General features: G+C 42.2%; 1 protein-coding gene across 2 annotated transcripts in view; it reads right to left on the minus strand.

The window, feature by feature from the left end:
- Positions 1-1,422: 1,422 nt before the first annotated feature.
- GOLGB1 (golgin B1) overlaps positions 1,423-22,317 on the minus strand; it is an 81,987-nt gene continuing 61,092 nt past the window's right edge. The window contains exons 17-20 of one of the 2 annotated variants that reach the window (XM_030217061.1): positions 18,159-18,256; positions 12,198-12,332; positions 5,856-5,949; positions 1,423-3,701 (exon numbers count right to left, since the gene is read on the minus strand). In XM_030217061.1, the coding sequence (XP_030072921.1) occupies positions 3,567-3,701; positions 5,856-5,949; positions 12,198-12,332; positions 18,159-18,256 (462 nt within the window). In that variant the 3' untranslated portion in view covers positions 1,423-3,566. The remainder of the gene's footprint in view (positions 3,702-5,855; positions 5,950-12,197; positions 12,333-18,158; positions 18,257-22,317) is intronic. The other variant, XM_030217063.1, reaches the window with a different exon arrangement.

A 22,317-nucleotide genomic window follows, 5' to 3' on the forward strand; every position in this document is an offset into this window, starting at 1 on the left:
AGAGGCAAAGAGTCAGATTGCAGCAGTAGCATGGAGTGCCTTGGGACCCCTGGAAGTGCGAGACCCTATGCAACCACCCCTAAGACCGGCTGGGCATAAAGGACAAATGCTCGACTGAAAAGAGCATTTGTCCTTTATGCCCAGCCAACCAGGGTATAAATGTTTCTAAGATCAATCAAGGAATACACAGCATTTCACTTTAAAATATATATTTTATTTTATACAGTATACAATTTTTTTTAAAGAGTCTGTAAACATTAAAAATTTGGTCACTATATAAAGTAGAACAAAATAGAATACAAGGAATCCATTCGGTAATCTCTACAAACAATTTACAGGAAGGATGGTAGGACTGTGTATGGCTTTTAGTATTCCCAAATTCATTTGAGGCCGAAGCACTTCATTATCAGTATCAAACTGGTCACAATATTGTCAGATGCCTGACATACATAGCAGAATATTTAACAGGGGGTGAAACAGAGAAATTAGTTTGTTTGGCCGACATCCTCAGAAATGATCTGTCATTTCTGAAGCAATGAAATGTTACTAAATGACTTGTCTGATGCAGTGGACTGGATATGTCTCACAAGGTTTGCCAGCCAGAGCACACAAAGTGGGTTTCTGATACTCGCCAAACAGTCATTAAGGATTTACAATGAACTAAAGAATAGAGCCTGAACAATCCGGGACCATGGCTGTATCCTTGTTTTCCTTGTGGTTTTGCTCCATTCGTCCCTTTTGGGTTTGGATAATTTCAAGTGCCTACTGTTTGCAGAAATGGCATTTTCAATAACCTAGCCCTTCTGCAAATCACAGATAGTAGCCAATTATTATCATCCAAATGTGGAACCATACACAGGAAAGTCAGAAATGCACTGCAGTCCTGTAAAAATTCAAGACCACTCAATGCTCATAGCAGGGGCGTAGCCAGACTTCGGCGGGAGGGGGGTCCAGAGCCCGAGGTGAGGGGGCACATTTTAGCCCCCTGCCACTGCCGACCCACCCCTGCTGCCGCCGCCGCCACCAACAAAGGGCTGCGTCAGGGGCTACAATAAACAAACACATCAAATTATAAAATATGAACATCATAAAAACACAATAAATTGTGTATATAGATATACAAATATATGATTTATAAAATAAAAAAATATATAAAATTAAAAAATATAAAATATAAAATGTACATATAAAACAGACGTTTTATATGTACATTTGATAATTTTATATATTTTTAAATTTTATAAATCATATATTTGTATATCTATATACACAATTTATTGTGTTTTTATGATGTTCATATTTTATAATTTGATGTGTTTGTTTATTGTAGCCCCTGACGCAGCCCTTTGTGGGCGAAACACGGCCTGTGTCGGGCAACTGTTTTACATATGGTATCTTTAATAAACTCCTTTTGATGTTATACTGATCTGCTGGCTTATTTTCCACGTTGGACTTTGCAGATCACTTGCCTTGTTGTTTTTTTTGGGACCTTCTGTGTACCACTGACAGGCAGAGCAGCAGCTTCTCCTGGATAAAACATATACATATTAAGTGGAGGCAAGTTTCTGTCTTACAATTATGGCACCTTCTCCGCACCCATCTGAACACATGGTGCCCTATGATCGTGCGGGAAAGTGCACTAGGAAGTATGCTGCTGCTGCCAAGTGGTCATAGTCTTATACCCTGGTACTTCTCAAACCCTTTCCAAACCCATTAAAAAAAAATGTTTAGACCCAACCCATTTGCTTCTTCAGATTTTCATCAGATGGAAAACCTCGGTGCTCATTTCTGGTGCTACAGACAGCCCCTCCTATTTACCACCCCACCTTTTCTTGTCATAGATTGCTGGTTACAGGAAGAGGGTTTGAAGGCCGAGCCACAGTTCAAAAGGGAATTGCAAAAATACTGCCTGTTCGGCATCTTGCATTAAATTGATGTAAGAATGAACATGGTACCCATACTGGCAACTGGACCTACAGTAAAACAAATGTATTCCCGAATTACAAGGCCTTCTGGAAATCTTATCAAGGGCCTTAACAACCAAACACCTATGTCCATACCATCCACATACAAATACACACATAAAAACATTTAAACAGATATTTCCGTCCAAGTAGTTCAATTGCACTTTGATATGAAGAAAAGTAGTTTGAAACCTGTACTACAAAGAAAAGCCCCTGAATTTAGCTCCTTCACACGGAATCATCAGCATTATGTCACCATTAAATCTAATGAGCAGCACAAAAGGGTGTAGAGTCTTGAGTCCACGAAAATGTAAATATTGTACTCCCCACCCCCACAAGGAGGAAGGAGCATTTTCTCTTTTAAGGCTTTCATTATTTTGGGGAATCATCTCTACCTGGGAAGGCACATTATCTCTGCACGTACACACACCCTGCACACATTCAGAGGTGCACAAAATCTCCTCTGCTTGAATATATTCACATAGGAGCCACCGAAGGCTCCTCAGATCCAGGCCTGCAGAAGGTGGTAACAGGGGATCATCCTATCATAGTAAACACTAACATATTTTTGCACCTCAGTTCAAATTCCAGGTCTCGGGCTATGAAAAAGACTGGGCTTGATCCCACTCTTATACTCCCACAAACGTTTAAGACCTCTTTTGGAATTGCAGATCTACTCATTAAATGGTCTTGTTTAGCAGAAGTAAACGTTTCTGATCATAACTTTAAGGGTATAATGATTTGGTTCCAGGTTCCTCTGGTTCAGGTGCCTCCTTTCACTGCAATACTATCTTTCCTTTATAAGAACATTAAACACCACAGCAATCATGTCTCTGTAGATATAAACACCAGTGACGGCAAAACCCTTGTGCGTAATGAAAGCTACCTGCTTTCTATGAAAGACCCTCAAGATCAAAGAAAAACCTACATATTCCCCTCAGTAAACAGCTAAAGATAGACCGATTTCTTGTTTTAACTGGTACATTAAAGGACAAATAGAGAAGTTATATGTAGTGAGGCTGCTCTTATTGAGTCATGGCACCACATGACTTGTCTGTCTCTCCTTCTCCCGACAGGACCTAATCAAATTGTCTTCTGTTTACCGATGTCTGCCAGGAAAAGCAGCCAGTTATCTACAAGCATGTGTGTGAACAAACTCATGCTTAACCAGGGGCAGAAACTAGTGCCAAATCCACACTGCCCTCTATCTTCTAAGAATGAGAGGTCATACATTTTGTGACATTACACAGAAAGTGCCATTAACAGATGCAGGAGATTCCTTCAAGTGCAATTTTTTTTTTGTCAGTAAGGAATAAAATGGATGATCTCTGTCCTCAACATACGGACCGATAATTATCCCACAGTGGCCACTGCTTCAGCCCATCACGGAAAGGGGCAGCTTTTGGATAAAACACGGGACTATACACCATGTGTCTATGATTTTTGGATCTCTGGGTGTGACTGAATCTCCATCTGTTTTGCAGGAAGCAGCCATCACACCAGACTTCGGCGAGGCTGAGACTAGGAGATTGATGTTTCAGGCTGGAGAAGAATCAGATCAATAAATACACCAGATCATCCTGGCTGAGCAGATTTGGGCTCTCACAGGTGACCAGTGAAGCAGAGAAAGAGGAGGATGTGCACGACCAGGAAGTACACAGCCAGCAGCAGCGGTGTTCTTGTCCGGGAATAGAACATGTACTGCAGGAACCGTCTCAGGCCAGAGCTGCTCCGGGGCTGAAACAAGAGGGGGAAAAAAAAAAAACAAGAGAAATCATGTAGTGGCAGAAGTAATATTCTGTTCAGAGAGACAGGCATTCTTATCAGTAATGCAAAAATGAAAAACGCCTGTATGACGGGATTTTAAGCTCCAGAAGAGCATCTAGAAAATGGAATTTTAGGTCACAGTTCACACCTTATTAACTTGGGATTTATTACAACCCCTAAAAATGGAGTTTCTTTTCAAGCACAGGAGGAATTTTATTATTATTTAGACAATGACCTCCTAACTTCAAGAGACACCTTGATCTGAGCCCCACCGCAAAAGAACAGTAATGTACAATTTTGTACAAAATAGGAATTTCTTTTCTAAAATTGTTATTTTCTGTTTAGAGGACTACACTTCTGATGCTGTCATTGCTGCAACCATACGATATATAAGTTAGTGGGGATTCCTTTTTGGCAGGTTTCAGAGCCGCATAAAAGATCCCTACTACTTGCAATGCTGACTTGCTGATAAAGCATTCAAAAATCTTCAGGAAGAGCTGAAAGGCGTTATGGGAATTATAGTAGCGCAAAGTGAACCCTGATTGTCATTCCAAAGTGAGATATAAGGGGTGATTTTATAAAGGTTTCACATGTGGGAAAGGGCTTTTACAAAACTGCATGGCTGAACACACACTTACATGCACACAAGTATATGTGCTGCTAAGATCACGCCATTTGTGTTTCCAGGGATGCAGATTGGAAGGACCAGACATGGAGCAACAATGTACATGTGTATTTTATAAATAAACTAGCCATTAAGCCCGTAACAACGGGCTAGTTTTTTTGTTTTCCTATGGCCTCCCCCCGTCCACCAACCCTGCTCTCTCCCCTGCCTTCCCCCCAGCGTCTGTTTCCCTCAGTTCCGCCCCCTCCTTTCCCGATTTCCACGCCCATGTCCAAGCCCTCCTCCCTATTGGGCTGTACTTCTGGTGGAGGCGGGGCTTGGACTTCTACACTCTCAGCGTTCCGACTCTACTGCGCATTTGCAGGTGAGTCGGTCACTTGCCGTTTATATGTTTGATCAATCCAAAATTAGGCAAAAATAGTAATAATGCAAAATAAGAGCAGAAACAAAATAGTCAAAACATCAAAAAAAGAATTCCATATAGCTCACTCATTTAACCAACAAATTAGTTGTAAGATATGGTGCCTCAGTGATGCAAATCCCACAATCGTTCTTGTCAAGGGGATTTCTCGTGCATCCAGTTCTGCATCAGTACCATAATTTTACCGTCATCATTTTAAGAATTTGTTTGGAAATTTTCAGCTTTTTTATATTGTCTTTGACATTTTCAACTTTTTTATAACATTTAAATACTGTGAAAACAATAAATCAGAACAGTTATTTTCAAAAGGGGAATCAGTGTCGACACGTGTTTCGCCAATAGCTGTTTCAAGGTGCTCCTCTTTCCGCACTTCAGACTGAAGTTAGTGTCGGCACTACACCAGCGGTTTCCAAACCTGGTCCTGGGGGCACCCCAGCCAGTCAGGTTTTCAGGATACTCACAATAAATATTCAAGAGAGATTTGCATGCAGTGCACGCAAATCCCTCCATGAATATTCATCATGGAAATCCTGAACACCTGACTGGCTGGGGTGCCTCCAGGACCAGGTTTGGGAACCACTGCTCTACAGAAACATCTTTAAGGCTGCTCCAGAATTTACCACACACTGGTTCAGAGGTATGTTAATAAATGAAAAGCCTGACCTACAGTGTCCTCACCAAAATCCATAGAATTAAAGTTTGCCCCATGAAAAAGATTTGCTGAGCTGTTGCTATAAATGCTTAGAGTCTATTGGCCCTTGGTAGCATCTTTGTGACACTGATATACTGAACATCAATTTTTGAGAAACCTCTTGGAAATGGGAATACTCAGCAAGGTTCTGGAGGAATATTTAAATGATGGGCTTCCAACCAGATGCTCCATAGAAAGGTTTATAGGGTAGAGTTATTCACTAAAAGCTTCAAAACAACATTTACAGATAGGACATATTCCCTTGTTATGATCACAGCATTAAAAAATATGATGTATTATATATTTATTTTACTATGTGGAACAACTTGGGTTTTAAAATGCGTGACTTACTATTTCTTATCTTCTTTTCACAGTGGTTTTTCTTACCTTGCTAAAAGTGCCTTCCATAGGTTCAATCAGCAGCGAGTGCTCATGAGATGAAGATATCTCAGGATCCTGGTTGTCAGCCCACACATTTGACCTGCAAAACAAGGTCACACATACTAACCCATCAATCCCACATGTATAATCACAAAGGAGAAATGAAAGAAGACAAAGGGGCTCATTTTCACAGCACTTAGACTTACACAAAGGTCCATAGGCTACTAGGAAACTTTGTAAGTCTAAGTGCTTTGAAAATACACCTCACACTAACTTAAGACACAACCCACACCTGTTCAGTGATCCTACATCTGTAACCACATAAGTATTGCCATACTGGGAAAGAGCAAAGGCCCATCAAGCCCAGCATCCTGTTTCCAACAGTGGCCAATCCAGATCACAAATACCTGGCAAGATCCCAAAGAAGTACCAAACATTTTATACTGCTTATCCCAGAAATAGTGAATTTTTCCCAAGTCCATTTAATAAGGGTCTGTGGACTTTCCCTTTAGGAAGCCGTCCAAACCTTTTTTAAACTCCACTAAGCTAACCACCTTTACTACATTCTCTGGCAACAAATTCCAGAGTTTAATTACACAAGACATATGAGACATGACATTTTTGGTTACACCCCCTCCCCACGCTGCCCACCGACATATACAAGAGGCCTGTTCATTTAAATATTTCTATACACCGATCCCAAACCTATGACTAGAATTAATAAGTAGTCCATTGCATCAGTGCATGCAAAAGCTGTTTATGTATGCTATTAGTAAACAGGTGCAAAACAACGAAGATAAAAACCTCTGCAGATCCCATCAAGGTCAGCACAAAGCAGAGATGGCAAAAACAGAGATGAGATCACAGGTCCAAATAGCAGGAGCTTTATTAACGGACCCGGCACAGCCGTGTTTCGGCACAATGCCTGTGTCAGGGGTCGTTAGCTTTCTGAGGTCAGAATCCAACACAACACTCACGAAAGAGTAAATGCCTCACAAATTAATTCTTCATGAGTATCTGATTCCAGAAAGCTAATTGGTGAGGCATTTGTTGTTTTGCGAGTGCTGTTCCAGACTCATCACATGGCAGACTAGCATGAAGGGCGATGAAAACAATAAACAGGACGGGACAACTTCCTTATGAAGAAAATGCTAAAGTGGCTAGGGCTCTTCAGCTTGGAGAAGAGACGGCTGAGGTGAGATACGATAGAGGGCTATAAAATGAGTGGAGTAGAACAGGTAGACGTGAATCACGTGTTTACTCTTTCTAAAAATACTAGGACTACGGGGGCACACAACGAAGCTATTAAGCGGTAAAAGTAAAACAAACCAGAAAAAATATTTCTTCACTCAATGTGTAATTAAACCTGGGATTCATTGCTACAGAATGTTGTAAAAACAGTTAGCTTGACAGGGTTTAAAGGGTTTGGATAGTTTCCTAAAAGAAAACTCCGTAAGCCATTATTAAGATGGACTTGGGAAAACCCACTGCTTATTTCTAGGATAAACTAGGGTTTGTGGAAACATATACATCAAGCAATGCTATTTCTTACTAAGGGGACGTCTCATCCAGTCACTCAGGCAATTGCAATCACATAAGTGATGTGCCTGCAGCTGTGACGATTTTATAATCATAGACAGCCCCCAACCACCTATAGTGCAACAAACTATCCCTCAAAAAAAATCTTTCATTAGTGCTTTGTGAGACATCAATATCTATCCTAATTTCCTGTTATCATTTTACTTATCTTTTTCTACTGTTGCACCACTGTTGCACAATGAACTGCTGTTAAAGAAATGAGCCCGTACACGAAATATTTCCCTTGACAAAGCTGTCAATGTGAAACAGGCTCCTGTCGGGATCTAGTGTACATCAAGAACGCCTTGCAGGTAAGTGCCACAACTTTATATCTAGCACAATCACAGAAAAATATTCTGTTGGAAGCAGTGATATAGCAAGCCATAATTGTTTGGTACTTGATATGATACAATATGAACTGGGTTTAATACTGTGAAGTTTGTGGCGTCTTCACGTATTTTGTTACTGACACAAATTCAAGCAAGCGTGCTACTGAGAAGACATTTTTCTATAGAAGCAATGGTGCAACAGTAGAAAAAGATAAGCAAAATGATAATAGGAAATTAGGATAGATATTGATGTTTCACAAAGCACTAATGAAAGATTTTTTTGAGGGATAGTTTGCTGCACTATAGGTGGTTGGGGGCTATGATTATAAAATTGTCACAGCTGCAGGCACATCACTTATGTGATTGCAATTGCCTGAGTGACCTGATGAGACGTCCCCTCAGTAAAAAATAGCATTGCTTGATGTATATGTTTCCACAAACCCAGGCCCGTGCCAAGGGTCTATGCCGCCCCCCCCCCCCCCCCCCCGCAGACGAACTGTTGGCGCCCCCCCGCAGAAGAACAGTTGGCGCCCCCCCCCCCCCCGCAGAAGAACAGTTGGCGCGCGCGCGCCCCTCTCCTCCCCCCCGTGAAGATGATCGCTGCGCGCCCTGGGGGCCTTTAAATCTTTTACTTGCAGTCGCAGCAGCGTCTGTGAAAGCGGAGCGCTGCTGACGTCTCCCTTCCCTTCGCGCTCTTGGTTCCCTCAGTGTCCGCCTTCTTCTGACGTCAGAAGAAGGCGGGACACTGAGGGAACCAACGAGTGCAAGGGAAGGGAGATGTCGGCAGCGCTCCGTTTTCAGAGACGCTGCTGCGACTGCAAGTAAAAGATTTAAAGGCCTCGGCGGCGCGGGGCGAGGGTAAGCACTGCAGCGGCGCCCTCCAGAGGTGGGCGCCCTCCTGCGGTGCTTACCCCGCTTACCGCATCGGCATGGCCCTGCACAAACCCTAGTTTGTGCGAGTCACAGAATATAAAGGTGGAACATTGCCATATAGACTATTTTAATGTGAGCAAGTGCAAGGTGATGCATGTGGGAAAAAAGAACCCGAATTATAGCTACGTCATGCAAGGTTCCACGTTAGGAGTTACGGACCAAGAAAGGGATCTGGGTGTCGTCGTCGATAACACACTGAAACCTTCTGCTCAGTGTGCTGCTGCGGCTAAGAAAGCGAATAGAATGTTGGGTATTATTAGGAAAGGTATGGAAAACAGGTGTGAGGATGTTATAATGCCGTTGTATCGCTCCATGGTGCAACCGCACCTTGAGTATTGTGTTCAATTCTGGTCGCCGCATCTCAAGAAAGATATAGTAGAATTGGAAAAGGTGCAGCGAAGGGCGACTAAAATGATAGCGGGGATGGGACGACTTCCCTATGAAGAAAGACTAAGGAGGCTAGGGCTATACAGCTTGGAGAAGAGACGGTTGAGGGGAGACATGATAGAGGTATATAAAATAATGAGTGGAGTGGAACAGGTGGATGTGAAGCGTCTGTTCACGCTTTCCAAAAATACTAGGACTAGGGGGCATGTGATGAAACTACAGTGTAGTAAATTTAAAACAAATCGGAGAAAATTTTTCTTCACCCAACGTGTAATTAAACTCTGGAATTCGTTGCCGGAGAAAGTGGTGAAGGCGGTTAGCTTAGCAGAGTTTAAAAAGGGGTTGGACGGTTTCCTAAAGGACAAGTCCATAAACTGCTACTAAACGGACTTGGAAAAATCCAAAATTCCAGGAATAACATGTATAGAATGTTTGTACGTTTGGGAAGCTTGCCAGGTGCCCTTGGCCTGGATTGGCCGCTGTCGTGGACAGGATGCTGGGCTCGATGGACCCTTGGTCTTTTCCCAGTATGGCATTACTTATGTACTTATGTACTTATATTTCTAGGATAAACTGCATAAAATCTGTTTTTACTGTTCTGGGATCTTGCCAGGTACTTATATTGGAAACAGGATACTGGGCTTCATGGACCTTTGGTTTGTCCCAGTACAGCAATGCTTATGCTCTTATGTCACCTGCAATATGTAGAAAGCAGCATCATCATAGATGAGCATTTATTAGTCTCTCATTAGCATCTCTTGAAAAAGACAAGATTTCAGAGGCATACTTTTCACAAATTACACCCTAGCACCATGATGATGTGCTGAATGCATACAGGGCTTGATAAGGTATACTGCACGCTTACTAGTTCAAGGGATAAAAGGGATTTACAGATTTTCATCAGATCACAGCAAGGGTTTTCAACCCAGTCCTCGGGGACATACCCAGCCAGTCAGGTTTTCAGGATATCCACAAGGAATATCCAGGAGATAGATTTGCATAAAATGGTGGTAGTGCATGCAAATCTATCTGGTGCATATCCATTGTGGGTATCCTGAAAGCCTGAGACCAACAAAAAGAGGGTCCAAATCTCCCGCAAAAAATGCTGAACGCACAAAACAAACGGAAGAAACCCCAAAAGACCAGACTGAAACCACAGATGGTAAGAGCACCAAAAAAGGTTTTTTGGGACCCTACACGGTCCGTGTTTCGGCCAAAAAGGCCTTCCTCAGGGGTCTTCAAATTGACGCAGATGTTTCTCCGAAATTCTCATGAAGCAGAAAGACATGAACTCAGGCTTCAGTGTCTATGCTCCGTTTCAGATTGCACCAGAGTTCATGTCTTTCTACTTCATGAGAATTTCGGAGAAACATATCTGTCTACGTCAACTTGAAGACCCCTGAGGAAGGCCTTTTGGCCGAAACACGGACCGTGTAGGGTCCCAATAAACGTTTTTGATGCTCTTACCATCTGTGGTTTCAGTCTGGTCTTTTGGGGTTTCTTCCGTTTGTTTTGTTTTATCCTGAAAGCCTGATCAGCTAGGACTGTGTTGAGAACTACTGGATTACTGATACTAATCCAATTTTCTTCCCCAAGTGACCTCTCATGCCTCCCATGTGTTTTGTTCACTTGGTGCCTCCAGAACTCCCTTTCCTACCCAATTAATTCACTGCTTGTATAGTAGAGGCTACAGAGAGATAGGACATATCCTGGGTCTGGCTGAAAATAGATACAGCAGCATCTGAAGTGTTAAGCAAGATGGGGACTGATGTAGTTTTACTGTCCAGAGGAATATGAGAGAAAGAGAAAACACAAAACAAAAACCAGAAGTGCAAACTGGTTGAAACTTCCATTTATTGGCAAACTGGTCAAGTTGTTTTTTGTTTTTTTTAAACTGGGTAACCAAGGAATAAGATCAATTTAGTATGGTATAGTTGCTATTTAGTTAAGCTGTCGATACAGTCCCAAGCTGCAGGCTTATAAATAAACTGAGCAGCCTAGGAGTGGGACCTAAGGTGGCTGACTGGTAGACAACAGAAACAGTGGTAAATGGAGAAAGAAGGGATTATCAGCAGATTATCCTGGAGCTGATTCTGTTCAGTATTTTCATAAGTGATACTGTAGTGGGATTAAGAGCACAGGTCTGCTTTTTTGCAGTAGAACACTAAGATCTACAATACAGTATTGTAGAGCAGGGGAGTCCCAAAGCCTGTCTACAGGCTATACCTCCTTCAGCTTGGGACCCCCCAGGGAAGTAGCCCTGTTTCCCATCCCCTAACACCAGCCATGGGGCTAGACAGTAAGAGTCAGTGTGAAAAAGTGTAGGGCCAGATCCCTGTTGGGTGCATAAATCCAAGGGGAGATTAGGGGGGGGCGGGGAGAGAGGAGGGGCGAGTCATGGATGGACACCGAGGAAGAAAGGGGTCTTGGGGTCATCATATCTCATCTCGAGAGATTACTAAATTTCAAAAAGACAGCAGCTAAAGCTAGAAAAAAAAAATGTTTGTGTCATGCCAATTTTTTTTTTCCGAATATGCACAACTGCTACTAAATCCAAATTATGAGATCATTTGAACATTTAAATGCCTTGTATGCATTAATCCCAGATCTGAAAGAGATGCTGTCACACAGTAACATCTGAAACAAAAAAGCAACACTGGGCCTTCAGGATTGAGATGATCAAAGTCTCTTGTTTATTAATTGACGGATAGACCCGACACGGGCCGTGTTTCGGCGCACTGGCGCCTGCCTCAGGGGTCTTTGATGTGGAATGGAGTCTCAATTACTCCGAGAGCCTAATCAGCATGGACAACGCTGTCAGTCTAAAAAAAACCCGCCAAATAGCCTGACAACGTTGTCCATGCTGATTAGGCTCTCGGAGCAATTGAGACTCCATTCCACATCAAAGACCCCTGAGGCAGGCGCCAGTGCGCCGAAACACGACCCCTGTCGGGTCTATCCGCCAATTAATAAACAAGAGATTTTGATCATCTCAATCCTGAAGGCCCAGTGTTGCTTTTTTGTTTCTGTATTATTTTGTATGCTGTCTTACCCTCTCTTTTCTGTCTGTGGACACAGCAACATCTACCATCTGAAAACAGGCACAAGACATGTTCCCCACCTTCTCATTTGCTCTTCTGCTGCAAATAGAGCATCTTCAGTAGACAGTCTCAGGTTTCGTTCTTCAGCCAACTGCCCCTCCACACGTCTCAGCTCTTGTTCCATAATGCCTTGATACTGTTTAGCTTCTGATAATCTAACAGGAAGAGAAACTGAAATCTACCTTTACCCTCCCACAATCTCGTTCCAACATTTTATCTGCCCTCTCCCACTACTTCAAGAAAAACCAGCCACTAGGCAGATGCTCAGAAGCTACATATAATAATACCACTACCTCACTAATACCAGTACCTCACTTCACAGCCATATGTCTGGCAGTTCCAGCTGTTGTACCAAAAAATTGACACCCTTATGGCCATCGTCTTTTTTTCCCCGTTTGGGTGGGAAAGATCAGCTTTAAGACTGAAATCTCCTAAAATTAATTTATATTCTGGATATACTACTACTACTATTTAGCATTTCTATAGCGCTACAAGGCGTACGCAGCGCTGCACAAACATAGAAGAAAGACAGTCACTGCTCAAAGAGCTTACAATCTAATAGATATACTACCAGTAATGCTAGCAAATCAGAAAAGAATTTATGCTAGACACATTAGGTGCATAAATGTTGCAAAATAAATGAGTTTAAATCCTTATAGCTCACATTGGATCTGTTTATGTAATTGGAAAGGAAACTGTTTAGCCAATAGAACAGCTGCATCTTTTTGTCTGCCACTAAAGGTGGAATAACTCCACTCCTCTCTTCAGCCTTTCATGCTGCGAAGCTGTTAAATGGGTTTCCTACAGACAGGCAACAACATTCCACCTGTTCTTTTTGTACGAATGAGGGTCACCTCCAGCTAGACCCTCTGATATTTCACAGAGAGGACCGTTCCGGTTCGGACTGTAGTTCTGCCTCATGGATAACAGAAACTGCACACCACGTTCCAAAGCCTTTCTCCGCTCAAACACACTCATTCCTTCCCAGTCATCCTGGCCCATACACGCCCCTCCCTCCCCGTCCATATTCTTCCAATCAACTCCCTCCAAATCTACTACTAACAGACAACCCATGAACCCACCAGCGACATCTTTTTCAGTTTGTAGCTCTTCTGCCTCTTTCCCCAGTAAGGCCAGGTACAGGTACGGGTTAGCAGAGCAATGGTTTATCAGTCACAATTCACCATCCTCAACTTGCTTAATTATCAGCTTTAGCTGGCTTCTTAAGGTGTACCGCAGCCTAGACTTATACAGCAAAGCTGTCTATATCATCAGTGATCTCCAGCAGGAAAATTTCCTTGTAATGCCATCAAATTTCCACAATCGAACCCACTCCTGTTTGCAGTGCCCGGTTGATTTAGAACACGAACCATTGATGAAACATTAAACAAAGTCAACAATCATGCATGGCAAAGCCATATTATTATTCCAATTTCTCAGTTCCATTCTAATTGTTATTATACATGTATGACTATAAATTGTTACATTTTTACGCCTATATTACATATTGTAATACTCAATCCTCATTTATGTTAATACTACTTAACGTATACTATCCTGCATCACTTCTTGTACTGTTATTATTTACAATAAGTTGATAGCCACATTGAACCTGATCTATTGGGATATAAATGAAATAAATAACATTATAGGTATCTTTTCCATCCTCTTCACAGTAAGATATAATCCTGAGTGCTGCGAAAGGTCCCGGGGGGGGGGGGGGGGGGGGGGGGTAAAACATGAGCACAATTCCATAACACAGTCCTTGCTGGTTGTACAGTTCCATTATTACAAATAGCCCAAGCTGTCTATTGGCTGTTATACTAAGCAGAAACTCCCCACCCTGATATCTATAACTACCATTGCTGTATCCCAGTATATAACTGGGTTAAATGGCTTGTGTGTTATTTTGCTGCTAGTCCTGCCACCAATTAGAGGTTTAAAAGAAAAAGCATGAAAAAGTCAGAGGCTGGTACTATGCAGAAATCAACTCAGTTCAGCCATGACCAAGTATTGCAATGCCTGTGCAGTTGGGTATGCTGCGCTTCTTGATGGTTTGTTCAAGCCATCCATTAAGGTCCTGGCATCATCATTATTCACCAGTGTTACTAACTTTCCCGCAAGCCAAACTTGAAGCTTCGCTCTATGATGTAGCTCTGTGCAGTAAGGTTCTAGGTCTTTTCTTTGGGCTGCAACTTGGATAGAGTAATCATTAAATAATAAGATCTTATTACCTTTGTATTCCAAAGAGCCTGATACAGCTTTTAATATCCGCTCCTTACTGAGCCAGCTGACATAGCAGGTGATAGCCGTTTTGTGTCTGCAGTCCACATCTCCCTTAGGGCCACACCTACTTGTCTGCTCACAACAGAACGCCAAGCCTGACTGTCGTAGTCCAAGTTGCTCTGGTAGCCAAGTATTGAAAAATGTGGAAAGGTCCGGGTCAAGTACACTTTCTGGCAGATCTACCAATCTTAAATTGTTTCTCTGATTCCTGCTTTCTTGCTCTTCAAATCACTCCTGCAATGCCTCAGCTTCCTTGTGTAGTGCTTCCAGTTGTGCCATGCAGTGACCATCGTCCTCTTGAATGGACAACCTTTGTTCCACATCTAGCAGCCACTCGTTACAAGAGTCAAACTATTCTTTTATTTCCTCTACTGCCAACTGTAGTACATTTAACTTGTCTTCGGGGGTCAAAGTAACATTGTGTGAAATTTCTTATGCCTACTCTCCCGCTGGTAAAGTGATCCCTGTAGGCCCTTCCACCATCTTGCTTCCAACTTGGTCGCAATTTTTCACAGGCACCATTTTCGACTTTGGTGGTCATTATCTCCAGCTTTGTGGTCAATATATTTCACAATTGAACGCCCAAGGGCTCCGATTGCATCGGGACTGAAGGGCCATCTGGATCAGGGTAGAAAGAGCACATATTTTCCAAATAAGGGCGGAGTAGTCTAATGGTTAGTGCAGCAGGCTATGATCCTGGTGACCTGGGTTCAACTCGCACTGCAGCTCTTTGTGACCTTGGGCAAGTCACTTAACCCTCCGTTGCCCCAGGTACAAAAACTTAGATTGTGAGCTATCTAGGGACAGAGAAAGTACCTTCATATAATGTATATAGTGCTGCGTACATCTAGTAGCGCTATAGAAATGATTAGTAGTAGTAGTAGTAATCGATGCTTCTGCAGGAGCTCTGATTGCCTGCATCTGCTTAGGCAATGTGTATCACAAGACACTCCTCTTCCCATTTTAGTGTTGTGGTCTCCACTTTATGGAATAGTTTACCAATTGGTATTTGCACTAACAATTCATTCAGAAAATTCAGAGAGACTAAAAACCTATTACTTTACTCTTGTCTATCACAGTTCTTCGACTTCTCTGTCTTAATTTCTATTATGTCACCTGCTGAGTTCACCGACAACCCCGATACACTCTTCAAGGCACAGTCACAGCTTCCTTTTGGGGGGGGGGGGGGGGGGGGAGAGTGAGTGTCAAGGAACTGAAGGATAACCAGTGTTCCTGCCCTGAGCTACTCTTCCACCTCTCAGTCAATGAGAGAGAGCTCCTCTGGTGGTGATCTGTGCCACTCATGTGATGGGAAGAAATACGAAGGATCTCTCCTTGAGAAGCTCTCTGGCTCTTCATCAATCCCATGAGCACTCTGACTGACTTTGACTCATAGAGAAATCAGTTGATGAAGTCAGTCTCCGCTTGTTTTGCATCACTGACTGCTAGATCAACAAGGATTCCCAGTGCATCGGTGAAGTTTTCTCTCCAAAAGCCCTGGAAATGGACACCAACCAACACGGGCGACCTCGACTCCGAGTCCCCTCCGGGCCTTAGTGTTGATGCATCCCTTTCAGGCAGAGCATGGGTCTCCAGTATCTCCTTCACCCTCAACATTGACAATATCGAAGCCGCACCATTGCATCAAGTGAAGAAGTGCTCCATCTACTCCTCAAATTTATGCATGAACTACTCCTTGAAGCTTGCCATTAACAAAGAAGTGGGCATCACCTTAGGACTGACAAATGTCCTCCTGAATCACTTAAGATGTATTGGAATTGGGGATCTCTGGTCTGTGAAGGCTGTCATGCCCTCTCCAAAGACATGGAGGATGAGTGGTCCTTCAAGGACACTGGTGACATCAGTGCCTCAGTGCTCTTGGTATCACGCTTCGATGTGGAGAAATGCTGAGACACCTTAGCCTCCACTCAATGTCCTGCATTGTGCTTCCTTGGCAGATGAGATCAAATCTTTCTTCTTTGGATAGGAATCAGATGACTGTTCCCAATGTGCTACACTGATGGTTGATGTTGAGGGTGATTGAGGCACTCTTGATGTTTGTGAATCCCCAGTGTCTGATGCAGCTCTTAGCCTCACGGAGACTGATGCCAATGTACCAGTATTACTGAAAAACTTTTCTTGCAGCTTTTTTTCTTTGCCACAAATCCATGTCTTTGACATCTTCAGATACAATGAGAGCTCGTGGTCAGGTTCCAGGCACTGTAGGCACTAGAATGGCTATCCATAATGCATATGGTCCTGTTGAAGTAGGAACACTTCTTGAAGTCACAGAGGTCTTGTTTTGGGATATACCATCTGGAAAAATAGCTGCAGTGAAATCAAATGAGTCAATGGTGATAAACATTCCCTGGCTGTGAGCTCGAAGCCTATAAACAACCTGTATTAAGCTAATGTAAAAAAAAAGAAAAAAAGAAAAATTAAAATAAAAACTTGAAATTCTATGAAAAAAACCTAACTGAAGAACTACCAGGGAGCTAAAAAATACAAAGAACCAAGTAACAGTGATAGGACTTACAGACAGAAAAAGTGAAAAAGAAATCCCCACCTTTTAAAAGCATGACAAAAAGGGTAAAACACAGCTCTGTGGAACAGACGAGACTAAGGAGGTCCCATGCAACAGCGGCAGCAACTTTCCTTAGGCAGCTTGCAAACAAAGTATGTTCATGTTTCCACTGAGAACTGATGCAAAATTCACATGGTAAAATTATTCCCTTTCATAAGTATCTTGCATACAGTGTCATAAATCTGGTTAGTTTTAGTTATTTAGAGCAGCATTTTTAAAAAGCTGAATTTTAAGAACTCTGCAAACATTTAAAATCAAACTCTGTTTGCGTCTATTACTCGTGCTTTATGACTTCCCACGTGGGTTACTACAATATTTTGTACATTTTAGCTACTGCATAATTCAGCTGCACAGATGTTGGTAGCTGGTCTTGTGATGAATCACATTATTCCTATATTTAAAGCTTTCCACTGGTGGCCAGTAACCTACTGCTGAACATTTAAGCCACTCTCTTCAGTCTGGTCTTATATGTTCCTGACCCAAACTATTTGCATATTTTGCAACCCTATCTTCCCTTATGCGACCTGATTTCTGAACTGGTGTCTTCATTTAGTGATATGGAGGCAGGCTTTTTCTTATGCAGATTCTTCTTATCCGGGTTAAGCTTGGGTGGATCCTAAACTCATGGATATTTGGAAGGGCTTTTTCAGCTTAGCCACTTTTTTTTGCTGGATGCAGGAATTCAGTCTATTACTGAATAGGATTTTCATTTTTGAGTTGATTGTTAATTCCAGTTAATTGTGGGGAATTATTTGTACGGTCGTTATATGTTGTTATTTTTATTGCTATTTGTATTATAATACTTTTCTTTTACATTTTTATAAAAGTTACTTTACATATAATTCCGCATTATTGTCTTGGGAGTATTTTTGAGAAGGTGTTTTTGATCTCTGCCAGTTACAAGAAAAGGTTTACCGATGGCATTGACGGAGAATATTCAAGAAAAGGGATTGAACTGCTCAGAATAAATGGAATGACCGGAATAACATTCACATTAGGATTTTAGCAGGGTCTCTGGAACAGCAATCCAAACAATTTCAAAGTCAAGAACAGAGAAAGCAGGTCATCTTTGCAGGGAGCCACCACACTCTGTATTAGGAGCAGACCCTACCTTAGCTGAAGTTCCTTCAGGTCCATGGGGCAGGTCTCAGCTTGTGATTCATTTTTCTCCTGAGGTGCTCCTGGAGCAGAATCTGTCATAATAGTTACCTTAAAAAAAAAAAAGGGTTTCTTTAACATAAAATGTACTAATTGGTCAAGGCAATGCAGAATCAAGGGAACTGGATGATTCAAGGAATAGTCCATAACGAATGGCAGAAAAGTATTTTCTTCAAAGTGAAAGAATTAAGATACCATATACCCAGAGACGGATCACAAGTTTGCAGGCCCCTGGGCCGACTAGCATATAGGGTCCCCCCTTCCCCTTTCCCAGCCTCAACTCCCAAATACATAGTTTTACTATCCATCACACAAGGAACATAATATACACGCAACTGTGCAAGTATTTTAATTTTACACACTTATGCATATAACATCAAGTTGTGATTTATTTATTAAATTATTATTTTATGAAGCAACAACAACAAAAATAAAACATTCAACACTGGAAGTCCCCCCCCCCCCCCACATATCTCACTGATCAACCAACAAGACATATTGTGGTTCTTCAGTACGTGACCCATTTAAACAGCGAGTCATATCCCTTCCCTAACCCCACCACCCCCACTCTAACCAACATGATTTAAAGTTAAACAAATGCATTTAACATCAAGGATATAGCTCACTGGCTGTTGTACATGTAATTAGTAATTGCTGTCTAACAGATTAACACTAGGATTAGTGCTCACGTAGACATAGGGGCCTACAGTACAGTATCTTCACAGGTGTTGACATCTTGCTTTTCTCTATGAAAACTTAACCACCATGCTGCACAGAGTACATAAGTACATAAGTAGTGCCATACTGGGAAAGACCAAAGGTCCATCTAGCCCAGCATCCTGTCACCGACAGTGGCCAATCCAGGTCAAGGGTACCTGGCACGCTCCCTAAACGTAAAAACATTCCAGACAAGTTATACCTAAAAATGCGGAATTTTTCCAAGTCCATTTAATAGCGGTCTATGGACTTGTCCTTTAGGAATCTATCTAACCCCTTTTTAAACTCCGTCAAGCTAACCGCCCGTACCACGTTCTCCAGCAACGAATTCCAGAGTCTAATTACACGTTGGGTGAAGAAAAATTTTCTCCGATTCGTTTTAAATTTACCACACTGTAGCTTCAACTCATGCCCTCTAGTCCTAGTATTTTTGGATAGCGTGAACAGTCGCTTCACATCCACCCGATCCATTCCACTCATTATTTTATACACTTCTATCATATCTCCCCTCAGCCGTCTCTTCTCCAAGCTGAAAAGCCCTAGCCTTCTCAGCCTCTCTTCATAGGAAAGTCGTCCCATCCCCACTATCATTTTCGTCGCCCTTCGCTGTACCTTTTCCAATTCTACTATATCTTTTTTGAGATACGGAGACCAGTACTGAACACAATACTCCAGGTGCGGTCGCACCATGGAGCGATACAACGGCATTATAACATCCGCACACCTGGACTCCATACCCTTCCTAATAACACCCAACATTCTATTCGCTTTCCTAGCCGCAGCAGCACACTGAGCAGAAGGTTTCAGCGTATCATCGACGACGACACCCAGATCCCTTTCTTGATCCGTAACTCCTAACGTGGAACCTTGCAAGACGTAGCTATAATTCGGGTTCCTCTTACCCACATGCATCACTTTGCACTTGTCAACATTGAACTTCATCTGCCACTTGCACGCCCATTCTCCCAGTCTCGCAAGGTCCTCCTGTAATCGTTCACATTCCTCCTGCGACTTGACGACCCTGAATAATTTTGTGTCATCGGCGAATTTAATTACCTCACTAGTTATTCCCATCTCTAGGTCATTTATAAATACATTAAAAAGCAACGGACCCAGCACAGACCCCTGCGGGACCCCACTAACTACCCTCCTCCACTGAGAATACTGGCCACGCAAAAGGTAGTCTACGTAGATATTGGTAAATGGAAGAAAAGCAAATATATTGCTTAATTATTTACTACTAGTAAAAAAGGCCCGTTTCTGACACAAATGAAACGGGCGCTAGCAAGGTTTTCCTCTATGTTTGAGAGAGTGTATGTGAGAGTGACTGTGTGTGAGACAGAGAGTGAATGTGCGAGTGTGTGTGTGTGTGAGAGAGAGAGTGAGTCTGGGTGCGAGTGTGTCTGTGAGAGAGAGTGTGTGTGTGTGTGAGAATGAGAGTGTGTGCAAGTGCATATGTGAGAGAGTGTGTGTTTCACACAGATACAGTGTTTGCGAGACAGAGAGTGTGTGTGAGACAGACTCTCTGTGAGACTGAGTGTATGAGACCAAGAGAGTGTGTGAGTGACTGTGTGACACAGAGAGTGAATGTGATACAGTGTGAGATGTAGAGCGTGTGAGAGACAGTGTGTGTGAGAGAGAGAATGGCACTGACTGTGAGAGAGAGAGAGTGTGTGTGAGAGAGAGTGTGTGTGTGACAGAGATACCTCCCCCTCTCTGGTGTCTGAGCGTTACTGTGCAGGACGCTGAACTCTGGCTGTGCTTCAAGGAACTGACCAATCCTATTTAATAGAATGCACCTCCAACATTCTGAAGCCGAGAAACCTCGTGTGGTTGGTCACTTCTGCTTGTGACGAACCCGGAAGTACGTGATGTCAATTCAGGAGATGGATACAGAGAGCAGGAATGCCTCAGCCATGCAAGTCAGCTTCAGAATGTTGGAGGTGCATTTTATTATATAGGATTAGTGTTATAGGGTACTGACATAAGCATTGATAAATGGTAAATGTCAGGGTTTCAGCAGAGTTTATAAACTGATTTCTTACATTCATGAAAAACACAACTACCGGACTGTACAGATAGGCTACTACATACAGCCCACTTTGATAGTGAGAAGAGATCCCAAGGCATTTGAGCACCTGGGCTCAGCGGGTCCATGTGGGGATCTGTCCCTGCATACACCATATATACTTTCACTTCAATATGACTAAAAAAAAAATGTACGTCGGATCTTCATAAGGTAACACTGACTTTTCCTTCGTGCATCGATTCTGTTACCATAATTCCTCAGTGATCCACATACCTATAATTGTATATCTTTATTTAATTTTTGTTAAACCTTTTTGAAACTTATAACTTTATCTGAAAAGGTTGCTTATCTGACCTAAATGTGTTATTTCCCTCCCTTAACCCATATCCATTCCTGGGAATGTTTCTTCTAAATGTACCTATAAGTATTTGTGTTGTGAAAAGAAGAGGGCAATTTTCAGACAGCCAATTTACATATGTAAATTGTTATGTAAATCTTTTGAAAAAAAAAAAAGTCCTCCCTGTTCATATCCCTGCCTCTGCTCACAGTCCAGTATAACCACATTATTGAACAGCGACTAATCTAAAAGTTTTCAATGAAAACAATTCCACTATTTTAATAGGAAACTTGTTCCAGTAGGTAGCTACCCTTGGCTGGGAAATTCTTCTAGCATCAATCTCTACTATTGTGATATAAATTCTATTATTATTTAGATTAAGCTCACATTTTTTTTTCATTGGTAATTCAAGGTAAGTTACAGTCAAGTATAGCAGGTATTTCCAGAAGGCTTAAAATCTAGGGACTTGATATACTAAAATGCACTAAACATTAATTAGGGCTGCCGGACAATTCAAAGTTTTAATAATGAATCATCTCACAATTAAAATTTTTAATCTTGAGTTAACTGGTCGAGAATCGCTGACCTCGCCTGGGTTGCGGGCAAAACCTGCAATGCAAACAGGCTTCCTCTGTTGGCTTTGAAAGCCCTTCTGCAGTCATGTCCTTCCTTCTCTGATGTGGCTTCCTGTTTTCATGGCTGCAAGAAGGCTCTCAGGGCCAGCAGAGAAAGCCTGCCTGCATTATAGATGCTGCCTGCAACCCAGGCAAGTATAGTGATACTGGACCAAGACTGTTATTAAAATTGCTTAATTATGCAAAATAATTAACTAGTTAATCGCATTAGTTAACTCAATCCACAGCCCTAATGTTAATATACACTAACATGCACTAATGTGCATTACTTAGTGCAGGTCCCATTTTTGGCAATGGGATCTATTTACTAATAATATAGTGTTATTATGTGCTAAAATGCGCAAAGTTTGAAGGCCCTTAGAAACTTATCCAACAAAATGAGGATTTTATTCCT

Source organism: Microcaecilia unicolor, chromosome 10 (genome assembly GCF_901765095.1).
Source record: "Microcaecilia unicolor chromosome 10, aMicUni1.1, whole genome shotgun sequence".
In the NCBI taxonomy this organism is placed as follows: Eukaryota; Metazoa; Chordata; class Amphibia; order Gymnophiona; family Siphonopidae; genus Microcaecilia; species Microcaecilia unicolor.